A 17,711-nucleotide genomic window follows, 5' to 3' on the forward strand; every position below is an offset into this window, starting at 1 on the left:
TTAAAAATAATCGATACAAAGCAAAAGACAAAAACAAAGCAAGAACAAATTCGAGGCCTTGGTTTATAGTCTATGCGTTATGATATTTTGAAGTCTTGTCAATTGAAGTTCTGTCAATAATTGTGCTCTATAGTCTTTGTCTATCTCAATGTATTGAAGTGTTTGTGTTAATGATTGTGAAACAAAGAATATTACAATACGAAATAGATGAGGCTCAGTAGAGATCACCTTTTTAACATTACTCATGAGTACGGAAGAGACTCTGTTGAATCTCGATTTCGACAAGCCCAACACAGCAACTACGCCTCCCGATGACGGCGTGCTATCTCTGTCCAGTAGTGCCGAGGACATTTGTTTAGTGCCAGAGGTCGGGTTCGAAGGAAACGTGGATTCTCCTGGTGTGAATCGGGAGTCGCAGCCGCTCCTCGGCGGCCGCGGCGACCTAGATGTCTCTTTCAATCATTTCCCAGGTAAAATTAAACTTAATCACGTAAAACTCGTCGACTTGATTAATCTAATTTATAGACATTTTCTTTCATCATGCGTACTTTTATCAACATTCGTTGTTACTCATTTAACGCAATTCACTTGTTAGACTTCCGAAACACAGATACGGCTTCTTAGAACTCAATAAGAATAAGAAATGAGTAAATCTTTACGAAACTACCAAACAACGCACAAAATAAAAATTTTACTTTGGAAATGTAAAAATATTTAAATAATTCTTTGTTGTTGTTTGAAATCTAAACTAACATTAGGTATCAAACTTCATGTTAGTTGAAAAAAGTGTTTTTATACACAACTTGAGTGAATATAGGTGCAGTTTACTTTTTCATGTCAGTTTTCAGTGAAGCGTAACAGCTGTGTGGGTTTCAGACTTGTTTTTCAGTATTCAATCGTGATGGAGTTTCCATTTTTGTGTAGTGAGTAATTTATATGTACGGTGTCATATTTAACCATTTATATTGTATTCAAATAAAAATATAAGATTAATCTTTTCAGTGAAATAGCACTACATATGTTGGTTTTGAATATATGTGAAAATTATGATTGAGCATGTGATATTAACATAGTAAAATTATAAATAGCAGTACACTAGTAAGCTCAAGATGTATATTAATGTACATTTAATCCTTTTATCTCACTTTTTATAGCATTAAAGATAATTTATATCATAAATTTTATATGATCCTATTAGTGCTTAATAAGTCAATATGATTGTTTTTACATCTTAACGTAAATCTTAAACAACACCCTTATACAATAAATGTTTAAAATACTATATTTTAAAAAGGTATTCTCTTGTGGCAAATTTCTATTAGGCCATTTGAAATGGTAACATCTGTTAGAGTTGAAGAAGTTTTTTCTTCTGAATGCAAAACTTTGCAACATTAATTTTGATGCGGCATGCTATTAAGAATATATAACAATATTCTCAATTCTAATCGGTTCTAACAAGTAATTTGAAGAATTATATTACAAAATTGAAGCATATCATCACACTGAAATGTAAAAGCTACTAAAAAAAATAATGAAACTTACAATTCTCTTTCCCTTTCTTTTCATATAAATTTACAATATCAACTTTATGTATATACAATTCATGTATCAGGTATGGACAAATAGTAACTCTGTACATGAATAATAGACTCAACTATTGTAAATTACGTATATATTCAGGCAGGTAGCTTTGATCTGTACAGTAAAAATAGTTTTAAAATTTACATGCCATAATAATACTTTTGGAATATATTTGGCCAATGGTGTTGACTCTTGCAATAGCATATAATATTATATATTTAATTATTTCAAATAATTTAAAGTAAAGTGAAAATCTATATTTATATCTTTATATTTATTTTAGCCATATAGAGATCTCACTTTGTTATTGATCAATGAAAGTCTACACTGATTCAGGAAGGACGCCTCACATTGAGAAGAGCTGTCAAAAATAATCTAAAGTTATTCCTAGAATGGGATATGAGTTAATTTTAATAATGAGCCACTGTTAGCCTACTACTCGGTATAATAGTGAGAAACAGTGAATAGATAACCTCCTATGACCTTAAAATTTTTAGATGTTTGCAAGAAATCATATATATCAAAATTAGGTAGCTTTTTCAACAATATTATGATATGACTTATATGGTATGCATCTTATATAATATGTAGTTTTAATAATACAATTTTTGCAACTCGTACCATTGCATAAAGTAAATAAGTGTATTCAAAATTATAACATATGTTCACAAATATCTTTGAAATCTGTCATATTGTTACAACATCAATTGTGAAGACTGGTTTGGACCAAAAACGCAAAGCAAACACAAACACAAGCATTTATAAACTAATAAGTGTAAATGGCATTTCCGAGAACAGCAACAGTGTCACTGTTCCGCTGCTAGTTGCAAGCAGTGCAAGTGAAGCAGCAAATAAGTAACTTAATTGTGACTGGGATTTTTGTTTTATGCAGTCATGCAGAACACATATAAACTTGAATGACAAACCAAAACAAGCACTATCAGAATCTTTGATTATTTTTTAATTCTATATCAGTTTTATGTATGTTTTATATGTTATTTTTACTTTTCACGGCACAGTCAACATTACAATCAAAAATCAAAATCAAAGTATACTTTATTCAAGTGAGCTTTTACAAGCACTTTTGAATCGTCATTTAATAATTAAGTGAAGCTACCTATAATAAGATACATATACATACATATATATAAAGTTAAGAATATTATTTTTGTGTAAAATTTATCTTCTAATAGCTATTAGTCATACACTATTCATTGCTAACAATAATAATTGATGTGTAGAGTTAGTACTGTAATAAATTATGCAAGTCCATTGTGGCTTTATAATATTTATAATATTAGTCTCCGCCCCGGCATCTTGTTATCAATGTTACGTTAATATATCTAATAAAAAAAACCTGTGTGCCATTCCAGACTATAATATATTTCTGTGCCAATTTTCACTAAGATTCGTTTAGCCGTTTCGGCGTGGCTTAGTTACAAACACACACCCATCCAAACTTTCGTATATATTATATTAGTAATATTATATAGTATTACTAGATCTGGATCCCGACTTCGCCCGGCTAAAATTATAGTTTCATTTACTTCCCGGTCGCAGCGCCACCTACCGGGTATACTGTATACTATCAAGGGAAAAACACAGAATAAAAATCATTGATACGCTTACTTACAAACCTACGAATTTAAAATTTATAAATATAAACATTTAATAAATAAAATAAATGTTAATTATGATAATTTATGTTGTTGTAGTTATTATCTGTAATTTTTATACATTAAAAATAATTACTATATATATATATGATTTCTAAAAATAACGTTTTAAGTTTAATGTTATGATTTTGCTTTAGTTGATAACAATCTTCCAGTAATATTATAATGACGGTATCAATAATTGTTAAGCGTATAATAATTAATACAGGCGAGATTCCCCAATGACCAGAACATGTGATTTTGAACCGGTGAGAGCTGGTTCAAACCGGAATACGGATCACTGTTTTCTTGGGCTTAATTTATATTTCAAAATTACGTCGCGAAGGAAAACATAGTGAAGAAACGTCTGATATAAATCTACAAAATCCGAGCTGGAGGATGTTAAGTTTAGTTTACTTTGAATAAGTTAATTAATAAAATTATTGATGTAGAAGTCAGTTGTAATGAATGCATAATGTATGCGTTTGTCTTGGAAGTTTTGTCGAAAAGTCAGACGCAAAATTTTGGACGATTTGAGTTACGAATATTTTTTTCGAATATTTTGTATCTTTCAAGGCTAATCATTGACATTTTATTTTAAACGCATGCGTTGCTCAATTTCGTATTTATATTATACATTTATTAAATAAATTATCATTCCGTAAATTAACAAATTGGTAATACCTATCACTATCATCGGTATATTCAGAAAAAAATAATGCGCGATAAAAACTCAAACATCCACTGTATAAAACTAGACACAATTGTAATGTATATTCTAGAAGAACCGGTGAGAAACCCAGTCATTCTTATTAAAGTTATACATTTCGGGATATTTACCATGTTTTTTATTTTTGTTCGCGTGTCTCGTTAACAAGAAATTCGTAGAAAATGTCGAAATATCGAGCTCCACAAAAATAAAAAACATGGTAAATATCCCGAAATGTATAACTTTAATAAAAAAAAAACCATGTTAATTTAAAATCAGTCATTCTTGTTCATCAGTCGTTTACAAAGTTTCCTCACTTAAATGCAAATATTTTTTTCATGAATCCTGAAAATCGATATGTACCAGCTGTACGCTGTTTTTATTATCTATAAAATACGTGATCGTAAAACACGACACTAATACTTCTAATGGATGTTTTTTTCTGTTATCCGACTTTCTCTGTCCTACACAGAATTTTACACAGTACCCAAAAACCAAATAAACAGATACAAATTTTCCTATTTTAAACTTACGAAAAAGTTGAAATTGTTAGGCTACAAAAAACCGACTAAAAACTTCTTTATAGAACCTTGTGAATAAGAAGATTGCCTTCGAGTATTTAATAAATAAACATGTCACAGTATCCAAAATATTTTGAAAATAAGTAACCTGCATTTTATTTAGTACAAACTGCTAATCTCTTATATATTAATTTCGTAAGCTGTTTTTGTCCAAGTGATTATGGGACGGTAGCTTCACATAGAAAATCAGTTATGGTCTCATTTTGAAGAGCTCTTTTTATAGATGTGCAGAAAAATAAAGGAAGGAAATTAGACTGCAATGTAATAAATTGCTGCGATATAACAAAGATTGAAGAGCGGAAATATTTTACTGACCGGTTAGAGAGCGGTATTACGATTGTATAAGAAAATAAATGAAAAACGTACTTACACAAAATTAAAGAAATTTCTCATCGACAAACTCCAATTCTTTTGAATAAACATACTCGTGAATTTTATTAAAATAAGTATGAAATCAAAATATACTTTATTCAAGTAGGCTTCTACAAGCACTTTTGAATCGTCATTGAATAACTATATTAAGTAAAGCTACCACCGGTTCGGAATGTAGAATAAATCGAAAACAACCGACAAGAAACTATAGTTACTCTAAACATTTAAAAATATCTCTCAAATTTCTTAAACATGCCATGATATAGAACATAGATACAAGAACATATAAAGTAGTTTCTACATAGATAATAAAGGTTATAATTATGCTTTTGAGGAGAATTACGAAACGGCAGTTTTCAAAAATTGACAGCCTGTGTGGGTCTTAACGCAGGCGTGCGTGTGCAATCAAGTGCTCTCTGCGTCCGATGATGCGTGAACTGAACGCGGCTGACATGTCGGTGAAAATATACAAACAGTCTTAGGGCTGCAGCGATCCTTTGGATTAAATAAAGCCTGCGAAGGAAGAGCGGAATTTCTGGAATAAGCGATTTCTCAAATGGAATATATTAGGTACTAGGTACTAGTGGCTTTGTATCGATAGAATAAAGGTCTACATAAAACGTATCATAACTACTGTGCTCACGGCTTCTTTACCTTTATAAATGTGTTATTCTGATATACATGCTATATTATTATTGAGAATCAATTATATTCCTTTTAGAAGTTTTTGCGTGAAAGGGTAACAAACCATACAAAAAAATTTCGCCCTTATAATGTCAGTCAGGATTTGCATATGTATTGGTCAGCATAGCTTTCTTTGGATTATTTTAACATTTATCATCGTATCTCAGCGTATTTACGCAATATTTTAATGAATTATACGCCTTAGTATGAATCACTCCGACGTGAAGTGAAAACCGTATATAGTGGCTTAGTAGTAAGTAGTTTTTGAGTTTATCGCATGCAGACGCGACGGGAGGACTTTACTGTAACAAAAGTTTATAACTTTTGTTATAAATCGCTTACCAAAAGTCCATTAACATTAAGTAATGTAATCTCAAGAGGAAACGAAACTTAATATGTCAATTAAATACGAAGATTCCTATACTAAAAAAAGAAAAGAGTATAATTTACTTGTACTGTAATTTTATAAAAATTGAAGTACAAAATTTTTGCTATAGGAAAAACGATAAAATGTTTTTTATAAAAATATTCAATTAATTCTTTACATTCTTAAGTCATCTTAAATTCCATTCGCGTGATATTTGGATGAAAACAAGTTTGTTTCGTAACTGTTTTGTATATAAATCATTTGCATAGTTATTGCCTTCGAAACGCCATAAGTTCGTTTTCCCTTTTCAATGGTATTTTAATGGTTTCTTTACATAAGTAATATATTATAGGAGGACTAGACTGTCTGTCTAACTAGCCTGCACTTTGCATGCTTCGGAATATTTAACGAATTTTGTGAAGTGTTCGTAACAATAGTAAAATAGCTCCAAGCGTTACTTTTTCCTTTTTATGTAATAGGTTGGCGGACGAGCATATGGGCCACCTGATGGTAAGTGGTCACCGTCACCCATAGACACTGTAAGAAATATTAACTATTCCTTACATCGTCAATGCGCCACCAACCTTGGGAACCAAGATGCTATGTCTCTTGTTTGCCAGTGTAACACTGGCTCACTCACCCTTCAAACCGGAACACAACAATACTGCGTACTGTTGTTTAGCGGTAGAATATCTTATGAGTGGGTGGTACCTACCCAGCCGGGCTTGAACAAAGCCCTACCACCAAGATGTAAATATGTTTATCTGATGACTAGAAAGGTTATTCGAGGTGAAGTTTAAGCACAACAAGATTACAAGTAGTGTTTTCAATCTCCAATCTCAAAAAAGATTTCATTGGTTAATTTCCGATAACTTTCACGTACATACATACGTACTAAACCAACGCCCATGAGAATCGCCCAATGAGCTGTGGTCTCTTTTTTTGCATCTCCTATATCTTTGATTAATACGAGCATGTCAAGAATTAATAACATTAAATGCTTAAATATATACAACTATGAATTAAAACTATTTACTGTATAAATCTTGACCGCGTGGAATGGTGGCAAGAATGCTAGCAGCATTTCCCCGTTGAATCGCAATTCCGATCCTCTGGGCATAAAACGAACCAGGCCTCCTGCCAGCAGTGAAGGCAATGAGGCGAGGTGTTATACTTTTGATGAAAAATTGACAGTAATTAATAATTCATTAATTTTTGTCTAGAAGGGTAATGTCTATTAAGAGATACTCTTCACCATAAAACATTATCATCAACATAATATGATAGAAGAGTAGACAACAAAAAAATACAAATTAGGCTATAATTGATGAGTGTATTTTTTTTTTTTACCTGGAATGGCGCCTACTTACGATAAATATAGTGTTGTTATGTCTCTAAAAATGAAACTCGTTATTAATATTTTGCGGTGCGTCCATGGCCGCGTTACATTGATATTGTATGTATACATTAGATTATTACTCGACTATGTAAACTAATATTACGTCGTACACGATAATATTACTTTAAATATGTTTTATCTGTGGCATCAATCTTATGCTCTCAAACAAATACAATTTTGACTGAATCAGCTATTTTACACTTGAATTGATTTATATGATAAGTCGGTTTACCATTGTCCCCTAAATGGTCCAAATCTACTCTACTGGGAAGTCGATAGGGAGTCATTATAAATAATTATTGTATATCTAGTTTTCAAATTTACATCGGTGATATGTGTTTGTTTACTGATTATAAATGATATTGGTTAGTTTTAAAAGGTCTTGGGTTCCAATTCAGAGTCCGTCCGAAAAAAGTTAATCTTGATTACATGCCAATAATTTCTCAGCGATAATCTAGAGCTTGGAATCGTTACAGTGTTAGACTTCCTTTTAAAGCACAATCGTCTCTCTTCGGTCGAGTCAAAGTTTCCAATACATTCGAGTGAACAGGGTGGAACAGAGTTTGCGCTCAACCACAACAGCAACACCAACAGCCTGTAAATTTCCCACTGCTGGACTAAGGCCTCCCTCTCCCTTTAGGGAGAATGTTTGGAACATATTCTACCACGTCATTTCAATACGGATTGGTGGAATGCACATGTGGCAGAACTTCTATGAAATTAGACACATACAGGTTTCCTCACGATGTTTTCCATCATCGCCGAGCACGAAATGATTTATTAACACAAATTAAGCACATGAAAACTAAGCGGTGCTCGCCTGGATTTGAAGCCGTAATCATCGGTTAAGATGTACGCGTTCAAACCACTGGGCGATCTCGACTCTCAACCTTTAACACTTTATCTACTGTGTAGTTTGTTAGTCTGACTCCGCTGTCTTTCAAATTCGTTCAGGACGATTTAATTATAAACAGACATTTGTGTGACCTTTTTTATTATATTTTATTGCGAATTCTCAAACATTTTCATTGTTGTATTATTTTGATGACGATCTGGTTTTCAGGTTAAGGCCTTACGATATTCTTATTCCGTTCACCTTCAGCGTACATCGGTTGTGTAATCACGACGAGTGCGATCGGTTTCCTCTATGTCTTCCCCGTGTTCAGTGACCTCGGCGACGGTAGACTTTTAAACTGAAAGCTTTGAAGTAATAGGTTACAATCGAGTTAAGTGCTCTATCGATAAATGTCTTAAGGCTTCACCTACGTTCGAAAGGAATATAGATGTTTTTTCATGTATACTTAAGGACTATTTTGTGATGACGACCTCCGTTTTTGAATAATGTGTACACCGGTTTGTAGGGGTACGCCACTCTAAGGTCCCTGAGGATTCGATTCCAGCCCAATTCGATGTAAAATTTATTAGTTTTCTATGTTCTTGGGTCTGGGTGTTCGCGGTACCGTAATTACTTCTGATTTTCCATGACACAAGTGGTTTAGCTACTTACATTGGGATCACAGTAATGTATGTGATATTGTCCAATATTTATATTTTTTAAATAGCCTGTTTTGAATTAACAAACTTTTGATGATTTGGTACAGCAAAACCAGACGTAAGCAGAGACATCTCAATATTAGTTTCAATAGCCGTACATAATGATAATAAATGTCATTTATTTAAAGGAAAAAGTAATGCTTTGAACAATTATACAGATTGTCACAATCAGACAATCATCAGCCTGTATAAGTTCCATTGCTGGGCTAAGGCCTCGTTTTCGGGAAAGGTCGCGGTTTATTTAAAACACGTGGCAGATTTTTATCACACTCACGCACATGCAGGTCTCTTCTCTACGCGATGTTTATTTGCCGCCGAGCAAGAGTTGAATTATAAACACAAATTAAGCCCAAAAATTCAGGAATGCTTGCCAATTCTGAAAAATTGAGATAAACGAACCTCTTTTTAATTTATGCTCTTGTTAGTATAGCATGTTTATTGTCAATTGATACACCCATTTCTGTAATCATGAACAGATAGTATTTAATAATATATTAAATACTCAACGCTGATTGGTCGTCTATTTCGACCAATGATCTTGACGTAGATCAACGTTTCAGAAATTGAAAGAAAGTGTCCTGATGCAATTAAGATAAAAATAGATTTTGTTGCAGAGGCACGATAGAACACGCGTAATGCCATTATTTCTGGCACGCGACCAAAAAAGCCTTCCAACAAACGATTTTACAAAAGATCATCTATAAGTACCTTTACGATTTTATCTGAAGACCTCTGTGGTCAAGTAGTGTGTATGTCGGTTTTCATGGGTACGCCACTCCGAGGTCCCGGGTTCGATTCCCAGCCAAGTCGCTATAGCAAACGTTCATTACTTTTCTATGTTATCTGGGTTTGGGTGTTTGTGGTGTCGTCGTTACTTCTGAATTTCCAAAACACAAGTGCCTTAGTTATTTACATTCATGGGATCAGAGTGATGTATGTAATAATGTCCAATATTTACGTTTTTATCTGTTATCATTATATTGCAAATATGGGTTAGACCACTCGGCTCAGGTTTTAATCGTTATTTGTAAAACATACAATAGGCTATTTGACGGGTTTTTAAAAATCCATTTTATATTATTTAGTAGAGGTTAAGGAACCCAGTAAAAGTACATTTTTTTATTTCTAGTATATATTTGCCGAAAAATATCTTATTAAAAATTCCATATTTAAATAACGCGCGAAAACGCTACTTGGACGACATGGACAACATGCAATGGGGTCGGTGACGTCACTTTGCTGTATATTAATCTGTGGTACATATAGTAGAAAACCAAGGTTTACAACAAAGTGACTTCATCATAAGCCCAGCCAATCAGGAGCGTTTTGTGTCACGTGACAAACGTTTGAAAGAATGCATTTTTATTTATTGATTTTTGAATAAATTAAGTATTATTTTCAAGTTTCGTTAGTAAATAACGATATATAGTAAATAACTAATATGAGTCGAGATGGCCCAGTGGTTAGAACGCGTGCATTTTAACCGATGATTGTGGGTTCAAACCCAGGCAAGCACCGCTGATTCATGTGCTTAATTTCTGTTTATAATTCATCTCGTACTTAGCGGTGAAGGAAAACATCGTGAGGAAACCTGCATGTGACAAATTTTATAGAAATTCTGCCACATGTGTATTCCACCAACCCGCATTGGAACAGCGTGGTGGAATATGTTCCGAACCTTCTCCTCAAAGGGAGAGGAGGCCTTTAGCCCAGCAGTGAGAATTTACAGGCTGTTGTTGTAGTAAATAACCATTTTTAAACTCATAATATACACTGATTACAATAATTCACAACTTATTTTTCGCATTGTCAAATAGCCTATTATGACGAGTAGATTTCTTAATCGTTGATTTTTCGTTTCCAGATGACCCACAGTTCACGGAGCTCGTGTGGCAGGCGGAGGTGGCCATCGACAATGGAATATTCCCGGAGCGGATATACCAGGGTTCCAGCGGATCATACTTTGTCAAGAATCCAGGAGGGGTGAGTCAAGAGTACTTATATGTATACAGTATTCATACGAGTCCGGCGAGTTAAATAAACAATGATTCACTTATTCTATCATACTAATATAAGTAGTCCACGATTTTTATCTTGAATTAATTAATATTGAATAATAACAATAGTCGTATTGAGTGATATGCCTTATTTATGTATTTTTTGACATTATCATGACAGTATCACTCACTGTATTGAAACATCCCGAAAAATTTCGAGCTCTAAGATCATAGAACAGCCACCTCTTTTTTGTGGAATGAAGATAGTATCGAATTCCTTTATCAAGTTTTAAACTCTTAGTACCTTATGAATCTAAACATCAAATAATTTCGACGCAATATGTCATTCTCGATCGGTAAATATGATTATCGCTCAAACTGAGCACACGAAATTAGATCTTAAGGTGATGACCTCACTGTATTATGGCAGTTAAAGTTATTTGCCATGATTTGCAATGATACAGATGGGCACATAGATTATTTGATGGTCACGACTGCCCAGACGTAGGTGCTGTAAGAAATATTAACCGTTCCTTACATCGTCTTTGGAACTGCGAACCTTGGGAGCTAAGATGTTAGCCCTCGTGCCTGGTGACGCTAACTTATCAGTCAAATCGTAACTCAACAATACTAAGTATGGCAGTTTGGCGGCAGAATATACAACGAGTATCCACTCTACTCAGGCAAGCTGGCAAAAAGCCATATCACCAAATATATGTCTATACATATCAGCTCCATAATGTTATTATAGTGTATTTGTCTGCTACAAATCAAAGAAATATCGAACGATCAAATAGCTGCTTGCGATGTTTCAAATGTTTCTACCGCAATAACTTCGTAAAATGGTATTCACTCACGCGACAAACCTTTTACGTCAAACCAGGGAACTGTAATGTTATTTGTAATTGCCTACTATTTGAATTATTCAAATAGAAAATAGAAATTACATACCTTAATGATATATTACTGTAGTGTTGCTATAGTTTATACATTATAGCGTTCTACATTAATATATCAATGAAGTAATTTATTATACTTATCAGATTAATCAGTAAAAAATTGAAAACAATCGAATCTAAGTTACATTTTTAATTTATTTTGATAATCTTTGTTTAAGCTAAGTTAGAGATTACATTTGAACTGAAAGTTACTTTTTTTTATTGTAATATGTTCTAAATGGATGAATAAAATAAGGTAAAGTAAGGTAGGTAAATAATTATATGTATATGTCTTTAAATGAAAATACCTCACGTAATTCCAAACATAATGTGTGTAGCCTTGCGTCTTTTTAAATTTGACTGATGTGTACTAAATTCGTATTAGATAAATTGGTAAAACTGGCATCGCTATCTCATCGGATTTAAAGATGTTTCTTGTTTTGCAATAATTTTTTCTATAAATGCTCCTAAATATAAAGACTGGCTGTCACTTAGACGACGATAGTAAGGGGATTGTCAAAGTCGCTTTGACAGGAGCACAGATAAAATATCCTTTGCGGGGTTAAGGGAACCATGAGATTGGTTTTCTTATTTGGTGTAAAGGAAACATTCTTGATATTTACAATTAATTTAAAATCTATTTGAGGTAACACCTTTACAGATAAAATATATATGTATGTAATGAATGTCAATTATTTTTTTCAGAAAATCGTCGGCGTATTCAAACCTAAGGACGAGGAGCCGTACGGGCGCCTGAACCCCAAGTGGACGAAGTGGATGCACAAGCTGTGCTGCCCTTGCTGCTTCGGGCGCTCGTGCCTCATCCCCAACCAGGGCTACCTGTCCGAGGCCGGCGCCAGCCTCGTCGACTCCAAGATCGGCCTGCGGATAGTGCCCAAGACCAGGGTGAGTGGAGATTCCCTTCTAGGATCCTATATCCAGCCGTGAACAGCCCACTCACTGGTTCATGCTATAGGTGGTGAAGCTGGTGTCGGAAACCTTCAACTACCTGCGCATCGACCGCGAGCGCTCCCGCCTCAAGCGCGCCATCACGGAGCAGTTCCCCAACCTGCGCTTCAACCGCATGGGCCTGCCGCCCAAGGTACGCCTCGGAGCTGATCTTTGCAGAATATACGTGTCGAGCATTACCTAATGTCACGTCTGTTTGGGGCAGATGGGCTCGTTCCAGGTGTTCGTGGAGGGGTACAAGGACGCGGACTACTGGCTGCGGCGCTTCGAGCAGGAGCCGCCCTCTGAGAGGATCATGGACAAGTAATTAATTTTTGTTTCTCATGACCAACTTTTGTCCATAGTGCAAACTTAAGATCTAGCCAGGACTAGATCAACAAAAAACAACAACAACAGCCTGTATTATCCCACTGCTGGGCTAAAGGCCTCTCCCTTTGAGGAGAAGGTTTGGAACATATTCCACCACGCTGTTCCAATGCGGGTTGGTGGAATGCACATGTGGTACAATTTCCATGAAATTTGTCACATGCAGGTTTCCTCACGATTTTTTCCTTCACCGCTGAGCACGAGATGAATTATAAAGACAAATTAAGTACATGAATCAGCGATGCTTGTCTGGGTTTGAACCCGCAATCATCGGTTAAGATGTACGCGTTCTAACCACTGGGCCATCTCGACTCTAGATCAGAAATAAACAAATATTCATTAGAGCACTATAATAAAAAATATCGTGGGAAAGAACGTGGGACTCGTCCCACTAGTGAGCTAACCCGTGCGCGCGCAGGTTCCAGCTGCAGTTCGAGCGGCTCGTGGTCTTGGACTACATCATCCGCAACACGGACCGCGGGAACGACAACTGGCTCATCAAGTACGACGCGCCCGCCAGCCGCGGCATGACCGACCCCTCCGTGAGTGCACCCCCCCGACACCCCCGACACCCCCGACACCCCTTAGTGACCGCCCCGCCTTGCAGGAGTGGTCGGGCGAGCCGGAGGTGCGCATCGCGGCCATCGACAACGGTCTGGCGTTCCCCTTCAAGCACCCCGACTCGTGGCGCGCCTACCCCTACCACTGGGCCTGGCTGCCGCAGGCTAAGCGGCCCTTCAGCCAGGAGACGAAGCAGCTGGTACTGCCGCTGCTGTCGGACATGAGCTTCGTGCAGGAGCTGTGCGATGAATTGCACGTGCTCTTCAAGCAGGACAAGGGCTTCGACCGCGGCCTCTTCGAGCGCCAGATGTCGGTGATGCGCGGCCAGCTGCTAAACCTCACGCAGGCGCTCAAGGACGGCAAGAGCCCCGTGCAACTCGTGCAGATGCCGGCCGTCGTCGTCGAGAGGTGAGCTGGGCCCCCGGAGCCGAGACCTCCACTGCTACCGAGTTGGAGCTGACCCCCCCCCCCTCTTGTGTCGCAGGTCGAAGAGCGGCAGCACCTCGTCGCGGTTCTTCGACTCGTTCCAGCAGCGCTTCCAGCACAAGTCGCCCTTCTTCTCCTGGTGGTGACGGTGAGATCCCTTACACATTTTTCCTTCCTAAATACCAGTGACTTAATTTTATGATGATGTCACCCGCAGTTCCTCTACTGCCATATAACAGTACTCAGTATTGTTGTGTTCCGGTTTGAAGGGTGAGTGAGCCAGTGTAACTACAGGAACAAGGGACATAATATCTTAGTTCCCAAGGTTGGTGGCGCATTGATGATGTAAAGAATAGTTCATATTTCTTACAGCGTCATTGTCTATGGGTGATGGTGAGCACTTACCATCAGGTGGCCCATATGCTCGTCCGCCAACCTATAATACCATACAAAAAATTTTTTTCCGAACCAAAATTTTGACGAACATTATTGAATGAATATTTTTATGTTAAACTTTCGATCGAATGAATGAAAAAGATATTTCAAACGAGATTCCATAGATCTGTATAACGAGGAAATAACATGCTATTTACGTTCCAGAAACCAGCGAGGAGCGAGCCCGGCGATGCTGTTATATATAGATAACCATTTGTATGTATGTACGGTAGCCTAGCGCGTTAACTAATTAAATACTGCAACGTATTGTTGAAGTTGAAACGAGACACAATTTTATGTTCTACTGCAACGATTTAAGATTCAAAATCGCGATTAAATTAACAGTTCTAAGGAAAACAAGCATTCCAGTTTGTAAATGTAAAAATAATCGTAAGATATGAAGTGTTTACATTGAAACATAAACCGGCGTACGCTTCTCTCCGGTGCGCTCTATTTATTTGTATAAGTTATATCAGAACCGAATGTAGCTCTACACGAGACGCGGACATCATTCCTATATCGACCTTATGTGTACAGCTTAAGGCTCAAAAGGGAATAACGAATCTGTTAAATCATTCGTCCGCACCAATAGGAAAGCTCCGCCATCACGCGACAGAAATGAAGCCGTCCTATTGGTTGACGCGTCGGCGCCATATTGTCATTGTTTAGAAGACTATAGAGAAACTACGCTGTGTCCCAATTTCAGGATCCAAGATATTGTCTTACATTTTTATATTCTAGAAGATTTCCTATCAGCTCTTCTGTAATGTGCGGCACAAACCGCTCTTAATATATTTATACTACTTATATCGATCACTTCCAACATTAATAAGAACTAAAATAACACAAAACGCCATACATTCGAAGCCATATTGCAAAATACAGATTATCAAAATATCGGCCAATGACGTCACGTCAATTCAAGGTCAGTCTTGAGTCCCGCCATTGGATTCGCTTACAACAACAACAACAGTCTTCAAATTTCCCACTGCTGGGCTAAATACTTCCTTTGAGTAGAAGGTTTGAACAACAAATATGGCGACGACATGTCATCTGATACGATCGGTTACCAGGAAATAAAGACAAACCCAGTTCCATGATGATCTGATGGAGCGTCTCAATACTTGCCGCAGTTCCTGTAAGATATCTTTGGAGGAGCATTTTTAATATTATTGTTTAGAAAGTGCAAAGCATTGTTTAATTTATTGATAAATATTGTTTAACGATTTTTGTGATCTACGTATAGATAATGTTATTCTATTGGACATAAACGAGTTTCCCAACAATCTGTACAAACTGTTACGATACCGTGTAACTAAACGAATAAGACTAATATACGGAACCATCTGAGCGCGATTCTCTCACACTTGACTAGGTTTTTAATTTTGGATCATAACAAGCCTTAATGTCGGTTCTATAACTTTTTTACAGGCAAGTCTCTGAATAACGCCTCGTAGGCTATACCATCCGTAAGGAAAACGAATCGATTTGAAAATAATAACCGGACGTAGACGATAGCGATATAGGTTATGTTTGTACAAATTGCTTATTAGTTAAATTTAACAAATCTTCACGATTTCTATGATTTCGTCATCCATTGCTGTTTTATTAAACATTTAACGACATTAACGATACAAGTACAAATTTTTCATACAAACTTCACTAAATTTCTCAGTTAACGTTGGATTTCTTATTAAATACTACGTGTACATACAAATATTTAAATAATTGAATCGTAGGAATTATATTTCTGTTTATAGGAACATCGTTATACATAGAGTTTGTTTAATATATTGGATTTATCAATCGGTACATGATTTCGTTTGGAAAAAATATTTGATCGGTCTGAAAACCAAGTCACTCTTACATCCAATGTTTATAGCTCAATAATATAATAATATCAATTTATTTTGGAAACCTTTAAAAATACTGTAGGGATGTCTAATAACTTCGACCTCGATATCGATAAATTCGATGTTTTCAAAGTTACCAAAGTGTAATAAGTTAAAATATTAAAAAACATTGGATCGTAACAAGAAATCTAATCTAAGAATTCATCAATTAAAATACTTTTATTTTTAGGAAAATAAAAATATTTTATAACGAAATATTGTGTATATTTAATGTTTAACATTATTAGTTTTGAATTCAAATAAATATATTATTTACAAATAAATCAAGATAGGCTTAGGCTTTAGTTACAAAATTTATACACGATTTTTTGTAACTTTTAATTGTTTCTCTTTGCGGTTCGCCGCGGATTCCATTACACGCCATTTTGACGGGAGGAATGACAGCCTGGCGCGCTGGGTAAGTCCTGAGGTCTGTCAAGTGCCTGACGCGGTCATACTCAGTTCTGCTAGCTCGATATACAGTAGTACAATCAACTCTTTCCCGTAATCAACTGCGAGTGATCGGTTAGAATAGACATAGCATTTTAGTCGATCAATTAAACTATAACGTCGTCTTGTGCAAGGCGAACTATGACTGATAGGACGTTTGGAGAATAAACTGGCATTCGTTGCGGTAACACACTGGTTAACCTTCGTAGTGTTTTTCTTATTAATTTCAGTTGTCAATTTCGAATATCGATAGTTTAGTTATTCCACTAGGTACATCACTATCGTGTCATTACTTCTACGGTTATCGGCCGCCGAATGTCAGTTTCTTTTCGAAACATGTAAAAAGTAAAGAATATCACGTTTGTAAATAGTTTTAAACAGTCCTGTTTGTTGGTAACTAATTCATGTTTATATGCATTATTTAATTTTCGAGAAAAATATAATCACCATTGCATTTTTTACTTGTTTTATTTTCGACGGAACCCTAATTAATAAATGACATGTTACCTTTGTGATTCGATATTTAATATAATTCATGTGTTTAATTAATAAAAAACATTAAATATTTACTATTAAGATTACATATCTTTTTGTAATATTTAATTATTTTAATTTATTGGAATGAAACATATGGTGTATTGTGTAATACCAGGAATGATAATGGGGCATTTGTGCAGATGGGGCAGAGGTGAGCATCGATATCCAAATGATAAGTAAATAAAGATCTCGAATCATAACTGGAACCTCGAATTCTCTTGTACTTTATTGATGTAAT

General features: G+C 35.7%; 1 protein-coding gene across 2 annotated transcripts; it reads left to right on the top strand.

Annotated features, from left to right (window-relative positions):
* Window positions 1-99: 99 nt before the first annotated feature.
* LOC124538726 (phosphatidylinositol 4-kinase type 2-beta) lies at window positions 100-17,394 on the top strand. 2 transcript variants are annotated; one of them, XM_047115888.1, is made up of 9 exons: window positions 100-470; window positions 10,767-10,885; window positions 12,543-12,743; window positions 12,814-12,939; window positions 13,012-13,109; window positions 13,591-13,714; window positions 13,780-14,141; window positions 14,218-14,307; window positions 14,760-17,394. In XM_047115888.1, the coding sequence occupies exons 1-8, from the start codon at window positions 245-247 to the stop codon at window positions 14,303-14,305; spliced, it is 1,344 nt and encodes a 447-aa protein (XP_046971844.1). In that variant the 5' UTR covers window positions 100-244; the 3' UTR covers window positions 14,306-14,307; window positions 14,760-17,394. The 2 variants fall into 2 exon arrangements, with proteins under 2 accessions (XP_046971844.1, XP_046971845.1); XM_047115889.1 differs by lacking the exon at window positions 100-470 and adding an exon at window positions 799-923.
* Window positions 17,395-17,711: the final 317 nt, after the last annotated feature.

This window comes from Vanessa cardui, chromosome 21 (assembly GCF_905220365.1).
Source record: "Vanessa cardui chromosome 21, ilVanCard2.1, whole genome shotgun sequence".
Taxonomy (NCBI): Eukaryota; Metazoa; Arthropoda; class Insecta; order Lepidoptera; family Nymphalidae; genus Vanessa; species Vanessa cardui.

What these genes read in the sequence shown, in the direction of transcription:
- LOC124538726 (XM_047115888.1), top strand. Translation starts at nt 245, where the DNA reads ATGAGTACGGAAGAGACTCTGTTGAATCTCGATTTCGACAAGCCCAAC. An exon ending in TCTGAGAGGATCATGGACAA is followed by an intron (nt 13,110 to 13,590) that starts GTAATTAATTTT and finishes GTGCGCGCGCAG; the next exon opens with GTTCCAGCTGCAGTTCGAGC. An exon ending in CCGGCCGTCGTCGTCGAGAG is followed by an intron (nt 14,142 to 14,217) that starts GTGAGCTGGGCC and finishes CTTGTGTCGCAG; the next exon opens with GTCGAAGAGCGGCAGCACCT.